This window comes from Orcinus orca, chromosome 18, assembly GCF_937001465.1.
Source record: "Orcinus orca chromosome 18, mOrcOrc1.1, whole genome shotgun sequence".
Taxonomy (NCBI): domain Eukaryota; kingdom Metazoa; phylum Chordata; class Mammalia; order Artiodactyla; family Delphinidae; genus Orcinus; species Orcinus orca.
In genome coordinates this window covers 29,569,818-29,589,077 of record NC_064576.1, presented here as the reverse complement: position 1 = coordinate 29,589,077, position 19,260 = coordinate 29,569,818, and the positions used below count along the sequence as shown (strand labels likewise).

General features: G+C 37.8%; 1 protein-coding gene across 8 annotated transcripts in view; it reads left to right on the top strand.

Annotated features, from left to right (window-relative positions):
- LMO7 (LIM domain 7) overlaps nt 1–19,260 on the top strand; it is a 135,419-nt gene that overhangs the window by 99,176 nt on the left and 16,983 nt on the right. For 5 of the 8 annotated variants that reach the window (XM_049700959.1, XM_033414029.2, XM_033414039.2 and 2 more), the window contains 7 exons: nt 887–1,313; nt 2,960–3,268; nt 12,365–12,479; nt 13,538–13,699; nt 14,479–14,666; nt 15,904–15,964; nt 17,644–17,700. In XM_049700959.1, coding sequence (XP_049556916.1) covers nt 887–1,313; nt 2,960–3,268; nt 12,365–12,479; nt 13,538–13,699; nt 14,479–14,666; nt 15,904–15,964; nt 17,644–17,700 — 1,319 coding nt within the window. The remainder of the gene's footprint in view (nt 1–886; nt 1,314–2,959; nt 3,269–12,364; nt 12,480–13,537; nt 13,700–14,478; nt 14,667–15,903; nt 15,965–17,643; nt 17,701–19,260) is intronic. The other 3 variants (XM_012538440.3, XM_012538441.3, XM_049700960.1) reach the window with 1 other exon arrangement.

Genomic DNA, 19,260 nt, shown 5'->3' with positions numbered 1-19,260 from the left:
TTAAAGGAAGACTATATAAACATCAGTGTGAGGGTTTATTTTTTTTCATTGCAGCATAACAGGATAAAGGTCCAATTTTTACTTGCCTGTGGAGCAGTTACTATGTGAAACCTTGAGATATTTACAGGTCAGGGAGAAGGCAAATAGTCTTTAAGGATAATGTCAAAAAGGAAATGTGCTGTCAGGTGAAATTAAGCAAAGCTCCTTTGTCCCCTAGAAGCCAGTGGTAAACACAGTTTCATTCACTTAAACGCAATGCAGTTGGCTTGAGAGGTACTCCTTACTAAATGGTAGCCGTGAGACTGTTTCATCAGCCTCTCTATAGACAGGAATGGTGACTTTTAATCTGCAATAATTTTCCATGGAAATTCTATCAAGCTGTGTGAAATTATAGACTAACTTGATCTTAATGAAAGTCTGAGTCTTTTGTGGTCTTCTGTTTTTACGACGCTATTATAAATTGTGTACAAGAAAACTCTCAACCCTGTTAAGAAATCCACATCTTTGGAGGGTTCACATTGGTCGTCAATTAGTTATCGTTATAGTGTGTTAATTTTGGAAGCGTTATACACTTGTGGATGAAATTTTGAATAATCCCTTATTATAGTTTTCTTATTATAGTTTCTTTACAATTGCATATACTTCAGGGACTTTTTTTTAACCTCTTTAAGAAAAAAAAGTCAAGCTCTTAATCTTTCTTAGTGTGACATTAAAAAATTTGCATGTATTTATTCCCACATTCTCTTAATATTGTGTTATGATATGAAGTCAGTAGTCTTTTTGTTCCCACCCATTTTTTTATGTTAATGACCAAAATAACATCTGTCTCTCCACCTCTGTGTGTCAAATGCCTAACTTTGTGGTTTTGGCGTTTCTTTCTGCTAAGGGAATCCCCAAATCAGATGTCTACAGTGACATCGAGGAGGAAACTGTATTCTTCTGATGATGGAGTGGATGAAGAAAAACTTCCCCCTATGCTGACTATGTCAGAAGTAAGTTCCCAGAGTGAGAGAGTAGAAGAGAAGGGAACCACTTATCCGATGGAAATTCCTAAGCAAGATTCTACAGCTTTTGCAAAAAGGGAGGCTACTATCACAGCTGAAATTCAGCTTCCTTCGAAAAGCCCCGTGGAAGAACAACGCCCAGCCTCTTTGTCTTCTCAGCATTCACGACAAATGGAGTCAACTCGAGTTTCAGCTGCTCTCCCTAGAAGTTACCAGAAAACTGATGCGGCCAGGTTAACGTCTGTGGTCACACCGAGACCTTTTGGATCTCAGTCAAGGGGAATCTCATCACTCCCGAGATCCTACACGGTAAACGTGTTTCTACTTCACTTAGTCTGTTCGCCAGCGCAAAATACCGGTGAACTTGTGCAGAGGTTTGAGTTACAGATACTTGATGGGTAAAATGTATATAACTTGTATATAAAGCAATTGTATTTTTACCAATTTAGATTCAATAGACATTTAATGCTTAAAATATAGCAACGATGCAGAACTGATTAAACTTTAAATTCAATGAAAGTCGAGCTGATACATTTTAAAAAATAAGTAATCTACATTCTAAGGCAGAGCATTTATTTTTTAGTGTCATATTTTCTCAAATATATCTTTTGTAAAGTATTAGGTTGCACTGTATGAAGTTGCCAATAGTCAGTTCTTTTTGACCTACAAAACAGCAATTTCATGTGGTTTAACCTAAATATTTTCAGGTGATTATGCACAAAGTTCTATTTTTCCTGATTTCCCACTTCATTAGAACTTGATATATTTGATTATAGTTATTAAAATGTATCTCATGGTTCAAAAAATACATATTTTTATTGGGGTTTTAAAGGATATAGACTCATTTGCCCTGAGAATGAAGCAGGGCTGAAAGTGAGTGTATTATTTTGAATTATTTAAAAGGAAGCAATACAGCCTTGAGCACATTGGTGTTCAAATTCCTTTTACCTCTGCCAATGAGGAATGCTAAAATTCAAAAATAGAAAAAATTTGATTAAAAAAATTCAAGATGAGGGAAGCCTGCCTAAACTAGCCAGAAAAACCGCTGACCATTATATTAAGTAAATACAGGCATATTTGACAACATAAAAATTAAATTTATATGGTAGACACCATTAATGTAGTCCAAAAGACAATTTATATAGGCTCAGAAAAATATTAGTAAAATGTATTTTATATATAGGTTTACTATCCCTGAGATTTAAAATGCAAATTGATAAGGAAAGATAAACAGTAGAAAAGTGAATATAGAAATGAATAGTTCAAGGGAGAGGGAATTTAAATGGTTGGTAACATAAAGTACATAGAAGCATGTTCAGTCTCATTAGAGCAAGAATGAGGGGTACAACTTTTCACCCATGAGATTGACAAAGATTTAAAACATTCAAAACGTCTAGTGTTGGCAAGGATGCAGGGACAGAGACATTCTTATACATTACTTTGGGAGTGCATTGCTACAATTTTTAAAGATATATATATATATATAAATTATATTTTCTACTACATACATAAAATATTCTTTCGTCCGGCAAGTCTACTTTTGGGAATCTGTGCTATAAAAATATTCTGGTTATAAAGAGATGTGCAATATTTTTGGTACACTTTAAATGACATTGAATGCATATCAAATGAATAAATTGTAGAGATCCATAGTGTGAAGTATTCAATTGATCTAGTTTAGATTTCTGTCTGTTGACCTGGAGTGATGTGGATGGTCAAAGCAAGTTTCAGAGGTCTGTTTATAAAATAAACACTTTTGTAAAAAATAACTACTCCTACCACTTCATATGTACGGATCTGTTAGTGTGAAACCATGCGCCAAGCTTTTAGTAGGAGTTACTTTGCTGAGGGAGGTATATATTACTTTCATTACTTTAAAGTATTAATTTAATGTATATGCTTTTTAAATAGAAATCTAACAGAATACGAAGTTTAAAATGATGTTTCCTATTTAGATGGATGATTCTTGGAAGTATAATGGAGACGTAGAAGGCATTAAGAGAACCCAAAGCAGTTCGGTCAGCATCTCTGTGCAAAGACCTGACACGAGCCAGCTTGCGTCCAGGTCATCCAGCGAAACAGAGGCATCAGCACCCAGAGAAAGTGTGATGAGGCTGCTCTCTCCTACACCCACCTTCTCATCTCCTTCCCAGGGCCAGGCTGCCACTTCGAAAGACACGTTATCTTCAACATCTAGCCCTGATTTAACGTCTGAGCTTGGAGAAGGGAGAAGCTCACCACGGACAGAGGTCTCAAGATCACAGGTGGGTTTGGGAAGGCTTTTCAATCACCTGCTGCCCAGAAACATAAGTAATAAAATCAGGAAACCACGTTTCTAACCTCTAGGCACTACAGTCTGGGCTGATAATGTAGAAATGACATTGCATTTTATTTGTAACAGATCTTGGCGGAAGTAGATCTCTTCCAACTCTGAGTTGATGGATCCAGATGACCCTTGTGATATGGGTGTATGGAGACTTTTTGGACCAGTCTCCCTGGAGTTGGCTGGCTTTGCTCTCTACTCCCCGTTTCAGCAGCTGTTGCCTTGCACCGTTAGCACTCAGTAGTCCGGGTTTGGGTGCAGGAGTCACTCAGGAGGTTTTAGATGCAGGTCTAATAGAAAATGGGCAATAAAAGCCCCTTCTCAGGGAAGTGAACTGACCACAAGGAGAAACTGGTACACATGAGAGGGGAACTTCTTTCTCTACCATATGAAAAATCCTAGTGACTTTCAATACTAATTTGTACTTTGGGAAGCCTAGAATTTTGTACCACTCCTTTTCTTTTAAGGGGAATATTGAGGCTTAGTTACAGTATGACAATTGCGTTCTTTAACATTTGGAGTCCAAATAAAATATACCATCAGATGAAGAAGGACTGGGGGCATTTGTAGTTTTTCCTACTTAAAATCCCACAGATGACTTTAAGAGAATTATTAGGTAATGAATGTTCTTTTAGTTATGTTTTACACATAGGCTAAAGAGTTGTTGCTTGTCTAGAGAAGAGAAAGAAACTTTTCTCTTTTAGAGAAAAACCTTCATAAGCAATTTGATAGTTGTATGAACCCCTTAGTGTGGAGATGCTTTTATGGTTCTGTGGCTTAGTCCAGCATTTTCTGATGCCTTACTAAAGTGTATTTTTTTCCCAAGGCACAACATCAAGTATGTAACTTGGCCCAAGTTATATTAATGAAATATCTTTGTGTAAAATATGATACAGCATATTTTAGTATCGTTAGTTTTTATTAGTACAGGAAAGCTTTACAAGTTTAAAGTAAGCTTTTTTTCGTTGTGATTATGAAGTACTCTGTGCTTGAGAAAACTTGGAAATGCAGGAAAACATACATAATAAAAATGACTTGGTAATCCCATCATTTAGAGATATTCTGTAGCATTTAGATATATTTCTTTCAGTTTTCCCATGTATATTTACAAACATATCTAAATCCAGTCTCTCCAGGTTGCTAAAATCATTGGTTGTAAATTATTTTTTTAACTTCACTTTTAAAGAATTGGGAATACGTAATTAGCATCATCAGTCTCAGTGGATGAGGACTGTAGCCTCTGTTATGCTTGGGGAACATAAGGTACCATGGATGAATAATAAAGAGAGAAGCAAGGTGTCTTTTGTTTTATGGACTTGCCTGTTTGCCTTCGCCTTTTCAAACAGCAAATCCCACGAAACAGCCTGATTATTGTACTGTGTGCTCAGTGGTGGTAACTCCTTCAGGGTGGCAGTTGACTAGCTGCATCAGTGGATTAAGAAAAAGAGGGTGTGGGTGTGGCTTCCAGGTTAGAGCAGTTCAGAGGAATGTGAGTTAACATGGTGTGGTTTCAGGTTTTATCATTAGTGGATTTATGCTCTTTAGTCACCCAACTTGGAATGCTACCGGGCAAAATTAGGCTTGACTTAATAAGTGGAGCAATTGGAATTCTTGAACGAATGTATATATCGTACGGTGACTTGCCTATCCCTGAGATGCTTGGTGTGTCCACGTCTGCACTCTGAGGAAAGTAGCTTATGTAGCATCACCCTGCTCTTGTCACTGAGAAGGAGCTGACTGACTTGGGAAAAGGGCTGGGAATGCACAAAACAGCCTAGGACCAGTATGGCCAGGGCATACGCAACACTCCTCCAAACTACCTAGTCCTAGGAGTTCAGAAAAATAAAACATGGTGTCTGGCTGAACATCTAGATGTCTTTCTCTCTCTCTTTTTTTTTTTTTTTTTTGGTACGCGGGCCTCTCACTCTTGTGGCCTCTCCCGTTGCGGAGCGCAGGCTCAGCGGCCATGGCTCACGGGTCCAGCCGCTCCACAGCATGTGGGATCTTCCCGGACCGGAGCACGAACCCGTGTCCCCTGCATCGGCAGGCGGACTCTCAACCACTGCGCCACCAGAGAAGCCCGATGTCGTTCTCTTTTAATTGAAGCGTACTTGATTTACAATATTATATTAGTTTCAGGTAGACGTCTTGGTAGCTTTGTAGAAGAGTGTTCTTCAGGTCCTCTTCCTTACTCACACTTGTGCTGGCAGTGTCCTTTCATTTCTTCCTACAGCATCTCCCTTGATGTTGTTACCCTTTTCTATCCCTGCTTCCGCTCCCCTAATTCCAGCCCTTTCCCTCATCCGTGCAAACACTTAGTAAATAGTCACGTCTTTGTGCGTTCTACACAAGGCTGGCACCAGATTAATCTGCATGATGCCGGGCTGGACTGGGTAATTTCTCTGCTTCAAAGCCCCCAGTGGCATGCTGTGGTCTGTTCAGTGAAGTTCAGAGCACGCAGGGGAACACCGAGGTCTCTCATGACTGTTCCCAAACTCCCTTTGTAGTGCCGAAACGGCTAATGTTTACTGAGTAGCTGCTATGCCGACCAGGCTTCGCAAGGCATTGTTTTATTTAATCCTCACAGTGACCCTCTTATTGCTGTTTTGTAGCCATGAAAATGGAGGCATGAAGTGGTCATGTTACTTGCCCAAGGCCATGCAGCATAGCGAGTGGTGGAGTCAGGATTTGAACTCAGTTAGTTTGTCTCAAGATTGCCTTCACTGCCCTGTGTTGTGAGAAAGAGAGCGGAAGTAGGTGATATCTAGCCACATGAGTCTGCTTGATATTTCTGGAACATACCCTATACTTTCATGAACACATCATATATATTTTTACTCTTATTGTTGCCCTATTTAAAAATGTTCATTTCACCCATCTCTGTGTTTTGAAGTTCTCCTGTTCCTTCAAAGCACAGGAGGCTCGGTTCCTTCATGGATCAAGAGATCGCCTCCCCCCTTGTTGGAACTGAACTTCCTACCCTTGCAAGTTTCATTCACTGAATGCTTCCTTTTCCATATGTTCGTTTCTCCTTCTCTGGTATTGTTTATACCCTCCATAGCCTTTACCCATAGTTGGCACTTAAGTACTTATTGACTTGAATTACATTCAAGGCCTTGATTACTAGACTGAAGTATGAACTTGATTCAGCAGGTAATTTAGGTCTTTATAGGTTCTTTAAGATTAAGGAGTGTTTTAGGAATGTGAGCACTGTGATGCTATATAGAATTATTTGAAGGAGGCGAAATCTGGGGGCAGAGATGGGCTAGGAGCCTCTCACAGAATTGTGGTAAGAAGGGAGTTCATGGCATAAAGAAGCAAAGACTTAATGAGGGAAGAGCTTAAATGACCTCGTTTAAAATCTGCCCAGGAGTTTCTTTCTCACCTCCATTGCTAGTCTGGAGTTCTGTTTCTCTCTCTTCCCTTTTCTCACAGACTTCTCTTATGGTACTGCTTCTTTTCCAGCCTCCCCTGCCAGACTGGGCTGCCAGGGCAATTCTTGGGGCACCCGAACAAGGGGAGGCAGTGGGACTCCCAGAGTCCTCCGTCCCGCTCCAGCTGCCTCACAGATGTGGCTTTTCCCCCAAATTGGTGTTGCATACAGGGTTTTGTTTTGTCTTGTCCAAGCCTTCTGCACCCAAATCTCATCCAAATCCACATTTCAGGACCTTTGCCCCAGATTTTTAAATCAGAACCCAGAAATAGGATGATACATGTGGAAGGAAGGAAGATTTTTACACTTCCTAATGCCCAAGTCTACGAGAGTACCTCTTTTAAGAGTACCCAGGGTTTACCTTATCACATCTACCTCCTGTGCATTTTACCTGCTTGTCAGCTTCACTAGACCCCTACCCTATCTAAGGGTAGGAAGCAAGCCTGTTGTGCTCACTGTTAGTACGGTGCCTGGATCTGTAATTATACGTCGAATGCTGACCGAGTTCCATTAGCTTTAGAGCTACATGTGTGAGAGTTAAATAGGATTTTCTTTAGTTGGTCTGGAAACTGCCTAACCAGCATATATTACCATGTATCACATTGTTTCCATGGGAAAAAGAAGATAATTACTGGGCATCAACCATGTGGCTTGGCACCTTTTAAAATGTTTCACTTAATTCTCTCAATAACCTAGCAAAGTAGGTGGTATTATACTCACTTTCACCAGTGAAATACTTGAGAGTTGAAAGTTATGTAACACACCCTAGGCTAGTTAAATGCTTAGGCCACATTTGCAACTTCTCCGACCCCAATTTATTTTGAAATGTGACATGCTTAAATTTGAGAACTGCCTTAAGACACCAAATGTTGACTTAATTTAACTTGGCCATGTCTCTAGAATTTTAGAGCCAATATGGACTGAAATATCTTCTGGTTCATAAAGAGAAAATCATTCTTAAAATTATTTTGAGGAAAGGTAGATATTTATCAAAACTTACCCGAACTGAATCTAATTCTGAGGTGCAGACTTCAAACTCTACCCAGCAGGCAATAAGGAGCTACCAGCAATTTTAAAACAGGGTATGATATAATAATTGGTGTTTTCTATAACTAAAGTTCTGGCAGATGTGAGCAAGATGGGGGGAAAGAAGTGCTGGAGGCAAGAGAGCCAGTTAGGAGGTGACCCACAGCAATTTAGAGGGGAAACCGTGACCTGAGTTCAGATGAGAGCCTGAAGGAGAATGGAAGGATGGGATGGCTCTGGATGGATTTATGGCTTGTGGACTTGCTGACACTTTATTAAGTGCATGTGTGTGGTGGTGCTTGGGAGACCATTGTGTAGAGGTTGTGTGGGGAGCACTTAGGGGAAGGAAGGGGAAAGAGGCCCAGAAAGAACCTGATGTTTCTAGCTTGGGTATCTGGTTAGACAGTGATGTGATTAACCAACATGTGAAAAGCAAGAGGTGGAAGAGCAGGTTTGGGGGGGGAAGATAATGAATTTAATTCTGAGTATGTTGGGCGTAGATAGTTGATGACAATGCATGAGGTTGACTCAGGAAAACATGTGGTCAGGAAGGTGGGAGACTGACTAGGGGTGAAGAAGAGCAACAAAGAGAAAATAGAATAAAGAGGAGCACACTAATGAAGCTGAGAGGTGGCCAGAGGGATAGAGGAAAAAGGCAGGAGAAAGTGGAATAATGGGTGACTTGGAAGACCGTTTCCCGTAAGCAAGAATAGTTCGTAGTGCCTGATGGCATGAGGGCCGAAGATGGATTTGGTAGGTAAGAGCTAAGCTGGGGAATGGGTTGACTCAAGTGGTAGAGCTGGAAACACCACCTGCTTCTTTGGAACGGATAATGGAGAGGGGAAACAAGTAGGTATAGACGCATCTTTGGTGAAGGAGAGTAGCTCCAGTGCCAGAGCTGCACCATGAGTTGAGGGCTACTCACTATGTTCTCGTTCCACTAAGACCCTGAAAAAAGAAACTAAAGAGCCGTGTAACAAAAATCAAAGATTATATATTTCCTCTGTTATTTGTGATTTTACAGCCTGAATCTACTTTCAGTGTTATTTGGTTTTATCAACTTAAGTAGGCTTTCTTTAAGGGAACATGTTTATCTAATTGAAAAAGTTTGAGGAGAATGGCCATCTGATTGACCCTGTTGTTTATTGATTCCCATCTGTGTTGATACGAGAATCTTAATTCATCAGATCTCATAAAAATAAATCTTACCATTGCTATGCCAGATCACCATGTCATTATTTTAAAATCTCAGATTTAAGTGTATATTTCTGTTTAAATTGTACCTAAATTGAGGGAAGTTATTTTTATTTTAGATGCTGATATGTTGGTAACTGTATTTTATCTTTCCCAGAATAGGCAACTGTAACCACTTGGGATAGTTCTTTATCAGTCATCAAGAATCTAGATTTCTCCCAATAATTTATATTCCTGGTTCCATCCAGTTCAAAAGGAAATTCCCACAGTGTCATCTTCTGAAACATGGACCCTTTGTAGAATACTCACATGGCATATATCTTGCAAAGAAAAATAAGGAAGTAGAAATCCTAATCATTGTTGAATAGTTTATGCTTGACTATAATTATAGATATATTCACCTGCAAAAAGTCTCAAGGATAATTTAATTCAAGAACCCAGGATTCCACAGAGATGCCAGAGAGACTGTCATGGTGGGGAGGCCATGCAAGAGGGGCCTCTGGGGCCCTTTCCCTGAACTGCCACCACCTACTTTAATCCTTTCTGTGATGTGGGAGGGAGATGGTCTGCATTGGAAGATAGGGTTTTGAAAACAGAAAGCTTTAAAATTAATGTCATTGTGAGAGAAAATTCTCTGGAAGACTCAGTGACATGCCTGAGGCCACCTGGCCATTGACAGAAATAGTCCTGTAAGTGCTCACATGGTTCTCTCTCCTTTGCCTGTGTGCACTCCCAGGACCCACGTAACAGGCTGCCAGGCTGTAGCCACAGTAAGGCTGACCTCCTCTATTAACTATTTCAGAGAGGTGGTTATTTGCCTTTTTATTATGTTCAAGTAGAGATTTATCTCCAAGGTAAGAGCAGTCCTTTGGAGGACAGTTCTTCTGGTCTAATACAATTGTGACACTCTGCCATCTAGAGCTTAAGCTCATTCTCTTTTATCCTATGTTTGGTGGAAAAGGGTAATGTTCACTTGCTCTCTCCCACAAAGTATTCTTTATTGTAGTTTGAAACTATTTATTAAAACTCCATCCTGTCTCTTATTCTTCAAGATAAAAAAACCTCAATTAGTGTCTTGGAATTTCTAACCCATCATTTGTCTCTGTGCCCTTATATAGCAATAGATTCTGCACTCTAATTGGCTTTAGGTCAGAATTTGGCGGGGGGAGTAGAGTGGGGTAAAAGTGGTGAAGACGACTGTTTATTTTCATTGAGTCATCTCTAATTTAAGTGTGTGGTGGTTTTGGTTAAGGAGTAGAACTAACCAGTAATTTTTTCTATTCATAGCAGAGTTTTGATATACTCTGGAGATTGGTATCCAGCAGGCTGATCATTAATGACTGTTCTCACCATCTACATCTGGGTTCCCATATTTCAACTGCTTTACATGATGTCTGATGGAAACGTTTCTATATTATTAGCTACAAGTTTTTTCTTAAAAAATTCCATACCCACTTTGAAGAGTCAGTAATTGTTTCTTGAGAGCAAGGACCATGCCTAATTCGTCTTCATTTCCCAAGTGTTTTATGCAGAATAGATGCACAATAAATGTATGTTGAACAAATGAGCAAGTGTGTATTGTTACAACACTAATTGCTCATATCCATACAATACAGTAAGTTCTTGATCCTTTATTCAATGCCTTCCTTGTCTTCTAATTCTTATATAATATCACAGTGTTTCTTAGAATATAGTCACTTAGATTTCAAACTTGTTCTAAAGGTAGAAAAACTCATGAATTGCCCTGTTGGTCCTAGGTCTGGACTTAACTGCTAAATTAAAATAGAGGAGTTATAGGCCTTTTTCTGGAAAATAAAGTGGCTTTAGGAAGAATTTTTCTTTTTAAACATTTAAGTCTAAGTTCTTGATAATTATGAATCAAAGAACTGGAAACACTAGTCTGGGAAACACATGCTGAATTTTATGTCTGCTGTTTACCCAAAACAAAAAATGTAAATTATGGAAGTTAATTAAAATTTTCACAGACCTAGTATACTATAGTGTAAAACTTAAAATATTTGTTTTGGAAAATGGCCTAAGAAAGTCCTTGAAACTGAGAATTTGTGGCTGTGGACTGTAGGGATGGAGATGAAAATAGAGGTCTGCCTGTTGTCCAAGTTCTGGGGCCTGCGGGCTGTTGTTACTTCAAGGAGGTTGTGGCCTGGAGCTCATGGTGTCTCAGTGGGGCCCTCTTGGCATCTTACAGGTGGTTCCTCAGGCATGACCCAGTTCTGCATTTTGTAGCAAATGTAGCAGCTCTGCCTTTACCGCTCGACCTTCACGCAGCAGTAGGACAAGCAAAAATGCCTTGCCAAACTTTCAGATACCCATTCGGGGGTGGTACCAGTCCTAGATGAGTGATTCTGGTAGCTGAATTTTGTGTCTATGAACCCCTCAAAATTATTTGGCTAAATATATTGAATGTTGGAGGTAGTTTAAGTATTGTGACATTTTAAAAATAAATGATTTAAATCTTTTTTTGCATTTTCAAAGATGCCATTTTATTGCAATGTATTTGAGATATGTGTAAATTTTAAAGGTACAGCATGTTAATTTGATACACTTACATATTGTTATGTGACTGCTGTTGTAGTGATAATTAACATCTCTCACATTACATAATTATCCTTTCTTTTTAGTGGTTGGAAGTTCTAGTCTCTTAGCAAATTTCATTATAATAAGATATTGCTTGTACTCACAGTACTGTGTATTAGATCTCTAGGGCTCATTTACTATTCACTGGAAGTTTGTACCCTTAAACAACATCTGCCCTGTCCCCTCACACCCATCCCCTGGTAACCACCACTTTACTCTGTTTTATGAGTTTGGCTTTTAGACTACACGTATAAGTGATATCATACGTACTTGTCTTCCTCTGTCTGACTTACCTCACTTAGCATAATGTGCTCAAGGTTCATCCATGTTGTCACAGATGGCAGGATGTCCTTTTTCTCATGGCTGAATTCCATTGTGTGTGTGTGTGTGTGTATACACACACACACACACACACACACACACACACCCCCACATCTCACTCAGCTTCATTCCTGGGTTATAAAAAATGGTCTGTAACTTAGACCCAACTGTATGGTGGGCAAAAGCCTAAACTTTATCAATATAAATCAACTGATTTATAGTATGCACGTGAAGAAAAATATCTATGGATATGACGATTTCCCTGATTTTAGCAGCAAAATAATAAACTCAGAGATATTTATGTAAGTGAAGGTTTTACCAAACCCAAGGGGAAAAGAATGAAGCTTCCGGTTTATCATGAAATAATTCAAGTGTACCTCGCGTGCAGCCTCCCTTCTTTCACGGATAGACTTTCCTCCACGTGGGTGCCAGGGACACTTGATCCCACCGTTTCATGTTTGTTTTCAGGATCAGTTCAGTGATATGAGAATCAGCATAAACCAGACGCCTGGGAACAGCCTTGACTTTGGATTTACAGTAAAATGGGATTTTTCCAGGATCTTCGTAGCATCAGTCGAACCAGGTAAATCATAGATTGAGCTCTCCTGAAGTTTCTTCTCCTTTGTTGTCCTGTGCTGTTCAAAAAGCCCGCAGAGAAATTAGTTTATTTGATAGAGGAAGAGAAAACACATGTGAAAAATGCAGCAGTAAAGTGAAGAGGCGCATCCTCTTCCCAGAGGCTGATAGTTGGAGTTACAAATTACATATTGTTTGATCTTGCCTCGTTAATTTTAGTTTTGAAGAGTCGTAATTCTGTGACTTTTACAGACTTCAATTATCAAAACTTTAGGCTTAATATTTGGAAATACTAACAAACGACGCTAAATTGAAGAGCCAGAAAGAACTTTCCCTGATCATTTGTGTTTGTGATGGATACATAGGTGCTATATAATCAATATTTTCGGAGCGTCCTAATGTATCTATTGCCCAAGGACTCCTGAGGATGCTTTGGGACTTTTACAAAAGCACTGCCCCTCCTCCACCAAATCAAGCCCAGAAACTCTTAGCAAAATATTACAAGACCTAAAATTAAAACGAAAGCTATTGTATTTATGAGGAGTTCCTCATTTACATCTTTTAGCTATATAAAAATGCATGTGAACTTTGGTTATTTCTTTGAAATTTCAAGGCTGCTTTAATTAGATAATGGTAAGTAGTAATTTTAAGCCATTTTAAGCGGCTCTGTTTTTTTCTCCATTCTAGAGTGCATCTGGCTTTGGAAGCTCAGCTAAAGCGGAATATATATTTCACATTTTTAATTTAAAAATAATTTAAAATTTTCTTCCTTGGGGGTTAATAAAGAAATTTTATTGAACAGATGGGTTTATCATTTCCCTTTAAACGTTAAGGAAGATACATTCTATAGGATTAAAAAATGCCTTTGGTTGCTTTGTAATGTTGTAGCTACTCAAATATTTGATAACTTTAAGAAATTTTGTGACTCATCTGCACCTGAAAAGAATATGAGAAGTGATTAGGTGAGATTAAGAAGTCATTTTTTCTCTTAATTTAAATAAGCAGTGACTAGTAGGACATGTTTTTATTTTTTATTGGTAGTTTAATTTATTTTGCTTTATTTAGGTAGCCCAGCAGAATTTTCTCAGCTACAGGTAGATGATGAAATTATTGCTATCAACAACACTAAGTTTTCACATAAGGACACAAAAGAGTGGGAGGAAACCATGGCTAATGCTCAGGAAACTGGAAACCTAGTAATGGATATCAGGCGCTATGGAAAGTCTGGTGAGTTGGTTATACCACCGTGTTTGGCTTTCTAAATTGGGAACTGGTCTTTGGCAAGTGGTTATAACAGCTCGCTTCAATAACGTTTTCTTCTCTCTTCGTTTCACTTTTTTATTTTTTGGCTTAAAGATGTTTTGTGGTTATGTCGAGGCAAGTCTTGAATGATGCTTCTTTGGATGTTCTGTCTGAAAGCTTTTCACTAGCAAATTTACTGAATTCTGCATTATTTATTGACTGATTTATATGCTGGACTGGCTTTGAATGCACATATCAGCTGAAGGCTCTTGTAATTATATCTGCATTTGGAAGTCATATGATGATGTTGAATATTAAGAATTACACCATGGTTTCACTTCCTCTACAGCATCATGACTGTAACTGGTATAAGAGAGAGCACAGTAAGTCAATATCCCAGTTGTTCACTCGCGAAGAACTTTCGATGTACATTTCATTATTGTGTTGCTTAATTGTTGAGGTTAGATGGGGAAGGGCGTTAAGCCTTCCAGACCTACCAACTTATGATATCAAAATATAGTACCCAGTCCTGGTTTACAGGAAGATTCAGCAAATTTGCCAGTCTTTTCACTATTAACATGCTCTAACCCTCTGTTTTTGGAAGGTGATCTGTTGGTAAAAGGCCTAAACTCTTCATTTCTTTCACACACTATCTGACTTGTTTGTCTTCTGTGTGTGTATTTTGTATATGTACATTCAGTACTTCGTTCTTTCAACTTCAACATTTACGTGTACTCATTTCTTGATCTTCGTGTACCAATCAGACTGGGGCAAAGACCAGCCTTCCCTGCCATTTACACGGCATAAAACCCTCAATCTCACCAGTATGGCTACCAAAATTATAGGTTCACCTGAAACAAAGTGGATTGATGCAACTTCTGGAATTTACAGCTCAGACAAATCTTCAAATCTATCAATAACAGCTGATTTCTCAGAAAGCCTTCAGAATTCTGTAAGTATTTCGAGAAGTGGGAGTATTTGGGTAGAGCAGAGCAACTATAGGAAGTGTGTTTGTGGGGGGAAAGAATCTGCTTTCTTTGAACAATTTTGATGCTGTTTTAAAAACAGATAATTGAATAAGGTAATTTATAGTAATGAGAATAAAATATATTTTTGAAAATCGTAAGGCACTACTCATTAATAATTTAGAGTAATAGTTATATAATGAAAAAAATCAAAAGACCCCATAGTGATGTTTTGTAGGGTTTTTTTTTTAAACATACATTTATTTATTTATTATTTATTTATTTATTTATGGCTGTGTCAGGTCTTAGTTGCAGCGGGTGGGCTCTTTGTTGCAGCGCGTGGGTTCTGTAGTTGTGATGGGCAGGTTCAGTTGCCCCGTGGCATGTGGGATCTTAGTAACCTGACCAGGGATCGAACCCACATCCCCTGCACTAGAAGGTGGATTCTTAACCACTGGACCACCAGGAAAGTCCCTGCAGGTGTTTCTTACCAATCCTTCATCATTATACCCCTCTCTCAGATCTTTGTGAATGTGAAGTAGTTAATTATGTAAAATTATACACTATAACTTTTCTATGCTTTCCTTAGTCTTTACTGGTAAAATAGATATAGTAATTGTGTGCAGTTTTAAAACCTCATGAAGCAGTTTTAGTCCTTGTGTGGATGAATGTGATGGGTAGATTTACATATGTGGTTAAGAGATACAGAGTTACATTAATTGATTTAAAATAATTATAATGTAGAAAATTTCTAATTATCAAAGTAATAGTTAAATTTAAATTTGCAAATAAATGTGTTTATATTGACTCCCTAGATATAATGGCTGTTATCCCAAGATGCTCCCTTTCATGTAATAAGGAGATCCTGCTACCTTGTATAAGAAAAGTTTAAATGTTAGAGAATCCTATATGACTGTGTTGCTTACTCATAAATATAAACCGAATGGACCAATGATTATTTGGCCCATCATGTTTCTTGGAAAATTAATGACTGATTGAACTTAAAGCTATTCATGCTTACAGTTGGTCATTAATTCTTCCACAAATATTGAAGAACAGTGAAAAAATTATGTTTCTATTATATGTAAAAGGCTGTAAAGAATATATTAATACTGTGAAAAATTCATGTCATTAGAAGATATTTTCACTAATGAGAAATGCATTATTTAAGCTTGAAGTCCAACTGGAGAGAATGTTGTTAACTGGCATTTTTATCCTTTCTAGAATACTGAATCAAAGGAAATTAATGGAATTCGTGATGAAAGCAATACTTTTGAATCAAAAGGTAAACATTACCATAACAGCTTACATTTATAATATAGGAGAAGTCATTGCACTCAAGTTCTGCTACTATAAAAATTAATATCTGTGAGTGAAAGCAAAACTGATCTACTGCAAGTTGAAACTCAGAGGTTAGCGCATAGATCCAATTGCAGCCAGGTGGAAGGGCATTCAGTTCCAGTGTTGAATAGTCCAGGAACTGCAAACAAAGCTTTGGCAGCCTGTCCAGGAGCTTTGAGTGCCTGTGTGTCTAATCCAAATAAGAAAGACTGGTTTTCCCGAGGCCATCAGCCTTCCCGCTATGGTGTGCTGGCAAAGGGAATCTTAGTTAAATACGAGGTTTCCTTTCTCCCTTTTATGTTGTGAAAGGGACAAGCCTGGAAGCAGCTAGTAATAAGGAAATGCCAGTGGCAGTAACAGTTGTTAGCAGAAGTGCCCATCTGTAATGAAAAAGCAGACATAGCATCTAGGGAAATTTTGCATTATGGAGTCATCACTCCCTTCCTTCTGCTGTCTATCTACAAATAATTGAGCTACCACATGCTGTGTGCTATAGCTTAGGCACACAAAATAAATAAGAAAGATCTGGTCCACATAGGCAGGGAAAGAAACCCAAAGAGGATGAAGCTTCTCTTAGCATGAAACTAGACTGCCAGGCACAGGTCTGGGTTTTCTCAGTGGTTTGGTGGTTTTGAATCTGCATTTGTCAGTTCATAATACCTTACGTCAAAATCAAACCAAATTTATAAATTTCCCTTCCTTTATTGATTATTTATGTATCTAATTTCTGATAATTATGTGACTATATTTTAATTGTTTGATATTGCATTCTTTGACTGCTTTTCTCTTCATGATATTTTAATCTAAGATGTGCGGGTCCCGTTCTGTCTGTGTCTCAGCAGAGCACTTGTTAGTGACTATGGGGTGATACACAGGCCCTGTCATTTGAGGGTTTTGTTTAGATAAGTAAATATCAACTAGTGTCAAATAATAATTACATTTACATTTTATGAATAAACTGAAGTATAATAATCATTTGCCATAATCTTGTGACAGATCTGTAGAAGTCAGAATATTTTCTTTTTTATCTGATTGAACTCTATTTGCTTTATGTAAAGTTAGGGGCTATAAGATCTTGGAAACTAGGGCAAAATAGTCTAGTTAGAAGAATATTTTAATTTTAGCATTTGGGTTTTTTTTAGAATTGTTCTCTGGATATTTATTTTCTTGTCCTCCTCCCCATTATTTTTAGTTCCTTTTTTACTTGCTAGTACTATGAAAAATCTTAGTTACAAACAATTCTTCCTGTACTAGAAAAGATTTTGAATTGATTAACCTAAGCAAAAACATTTTAATTTCCACTTCCCTAAAGGGGTGTAATCTAGCACGGAAGATGTTACTTCAGCTACTTTGAAACTGTGATGCTACCTGCTAAAATGTATTAATCAAAATATTAGTTCCTTTTACTAATTTGAATGTAGTATAGACTACTAAAACTATGTGTGTCTTTGTGCATTGAAATAATCCCTATCTTCTACGGCAATCAGTTTTATCATTTTAAAAATAATATTGCTCCAGAATGGAAAGATGTATCAAGTATCGTTTAGTTTTCCAGTGGTGAGAGAGTAAAATGAATGACATGGTATTGATGTGTTTTTTTTTGTGTTTGTATTTTTCAACTAGCCTCTGAACCTATTTCTTTGAAAAACTTAAAAAGGCGATCACAATTTTTTGAACAAGGTAAACTGCCAAGCTAACAATTCATGTACTTTCATGGAATTGTTCCCACTCTCCACTCTTTTCCTGATAGTCTGTGGTGCTGGGCACTGAGCCTCTTCTATTTGGCCATCATTATGACCAAGCAACATAACCCATTTCCATTCTTTCCCTAGGGTCATCAGGCTTTTCTTACAGTTCATGGGTCTACCTCTGTGGTAATGGGTCTTTGTGTGTCCTTTGTATACCTCTGAAGTTTTTGGTTTTTTTTTAATTAAAAACATTGAGATGCTGTTTAAACACACACTACTTGCCACTGGGTGACAGTAAGAAATGAGGAATTTCATTTATGCCTTACTGCTTCCTACAAATTGCATAATAGTAGATTACACCAACATACAATTGGCCAACTTTTAGAGTCAAATTTGGGTTTTGGAAAATGCTCTGAATAAAGAACAGAGTTGTTGATTGCTATTGGGATGATGGCTTTGGAGTGTTAATAGGACCGCTCTGTAAATTTGGTCACATCTGTAAACAAGTACATTTTGAGATTCTCTTTGTTGGTGTAGTCGGGCAGTGCTGCGTTACAATGTGCCGTGCATGTGGCATTTCCTCCCCTTTCACGTTTGTCTAATGCTCTGTCTCATGAATGCAGTTTGAACTCTGTGCTTTGCAGTCAAGAGCTTAAAAGTAATATCCAACATTTGAGATGCAATGGCACAGTCAGTAGGGGGTGTGCTGTTGGTGTCTAAAATGTTATTATTTCTTACTTTTAAGATTATCAAAAATATTTCCAAACTTGCCTTATAACATGGTACTTACTGGATTTGTGTATTTTGTGTTAATCTATTCGTAGTCTTTTTTGGTGAATTAAGATTTCTTTTTGACCGTAAATAGAAGTAGCTTACCAGCTCTGCATGTACAAGGGTCCATTTGTGTCAGTGTCCTTTGTGTTTTTGATAATTTTTGTTCAACTCTTGTTATTCTATGGTAATTTAATTGAAACTGTGTGATACGCCTAGCTCAAATTGGCTAAAATAAAGCAATTCCTTTTCTTTCTCCATTTTCACGCACTTTTCTTCAACAGACTATTTTAGGGAAGAATATTTTCTTAAATCTCAAAGCAGTTTTCTTAAAAATTTGATTGTGTAAGTGAATAATTTATTTGACAGCTGAGGTTTCAGGAAAATTTAAAAATACAGCACGATAGTGTTTTTTATGAAATTTGCTTACATGTTTATAATCATTGTACTACATACAGGCACACACAATTATGTAGGCCCCATAAGAATAAAAAGAATAACGTTCTGCCCATAGGGTTACACATGAAGTCTGAATATTTTGTGTTTCAAATAATAGGAGTGGAAAGGGAAATGTTTCTTGAATATGTTTGTTGGTGGCTTATTTCAGAAAAGTAGCTCCTTAGCAATAAGGCCTGAAAAATGTGACTTACACCTGTCACAATGTAATTGAATAGCAGCAAGTAAAAAAATTGGGTTTGGTAGATGTTGTAATATTTGAAATTCAATTTTTCTTCTATTAGGCCAAGTTATGAGAATACTATCCACTTTATTAATAAAAGAA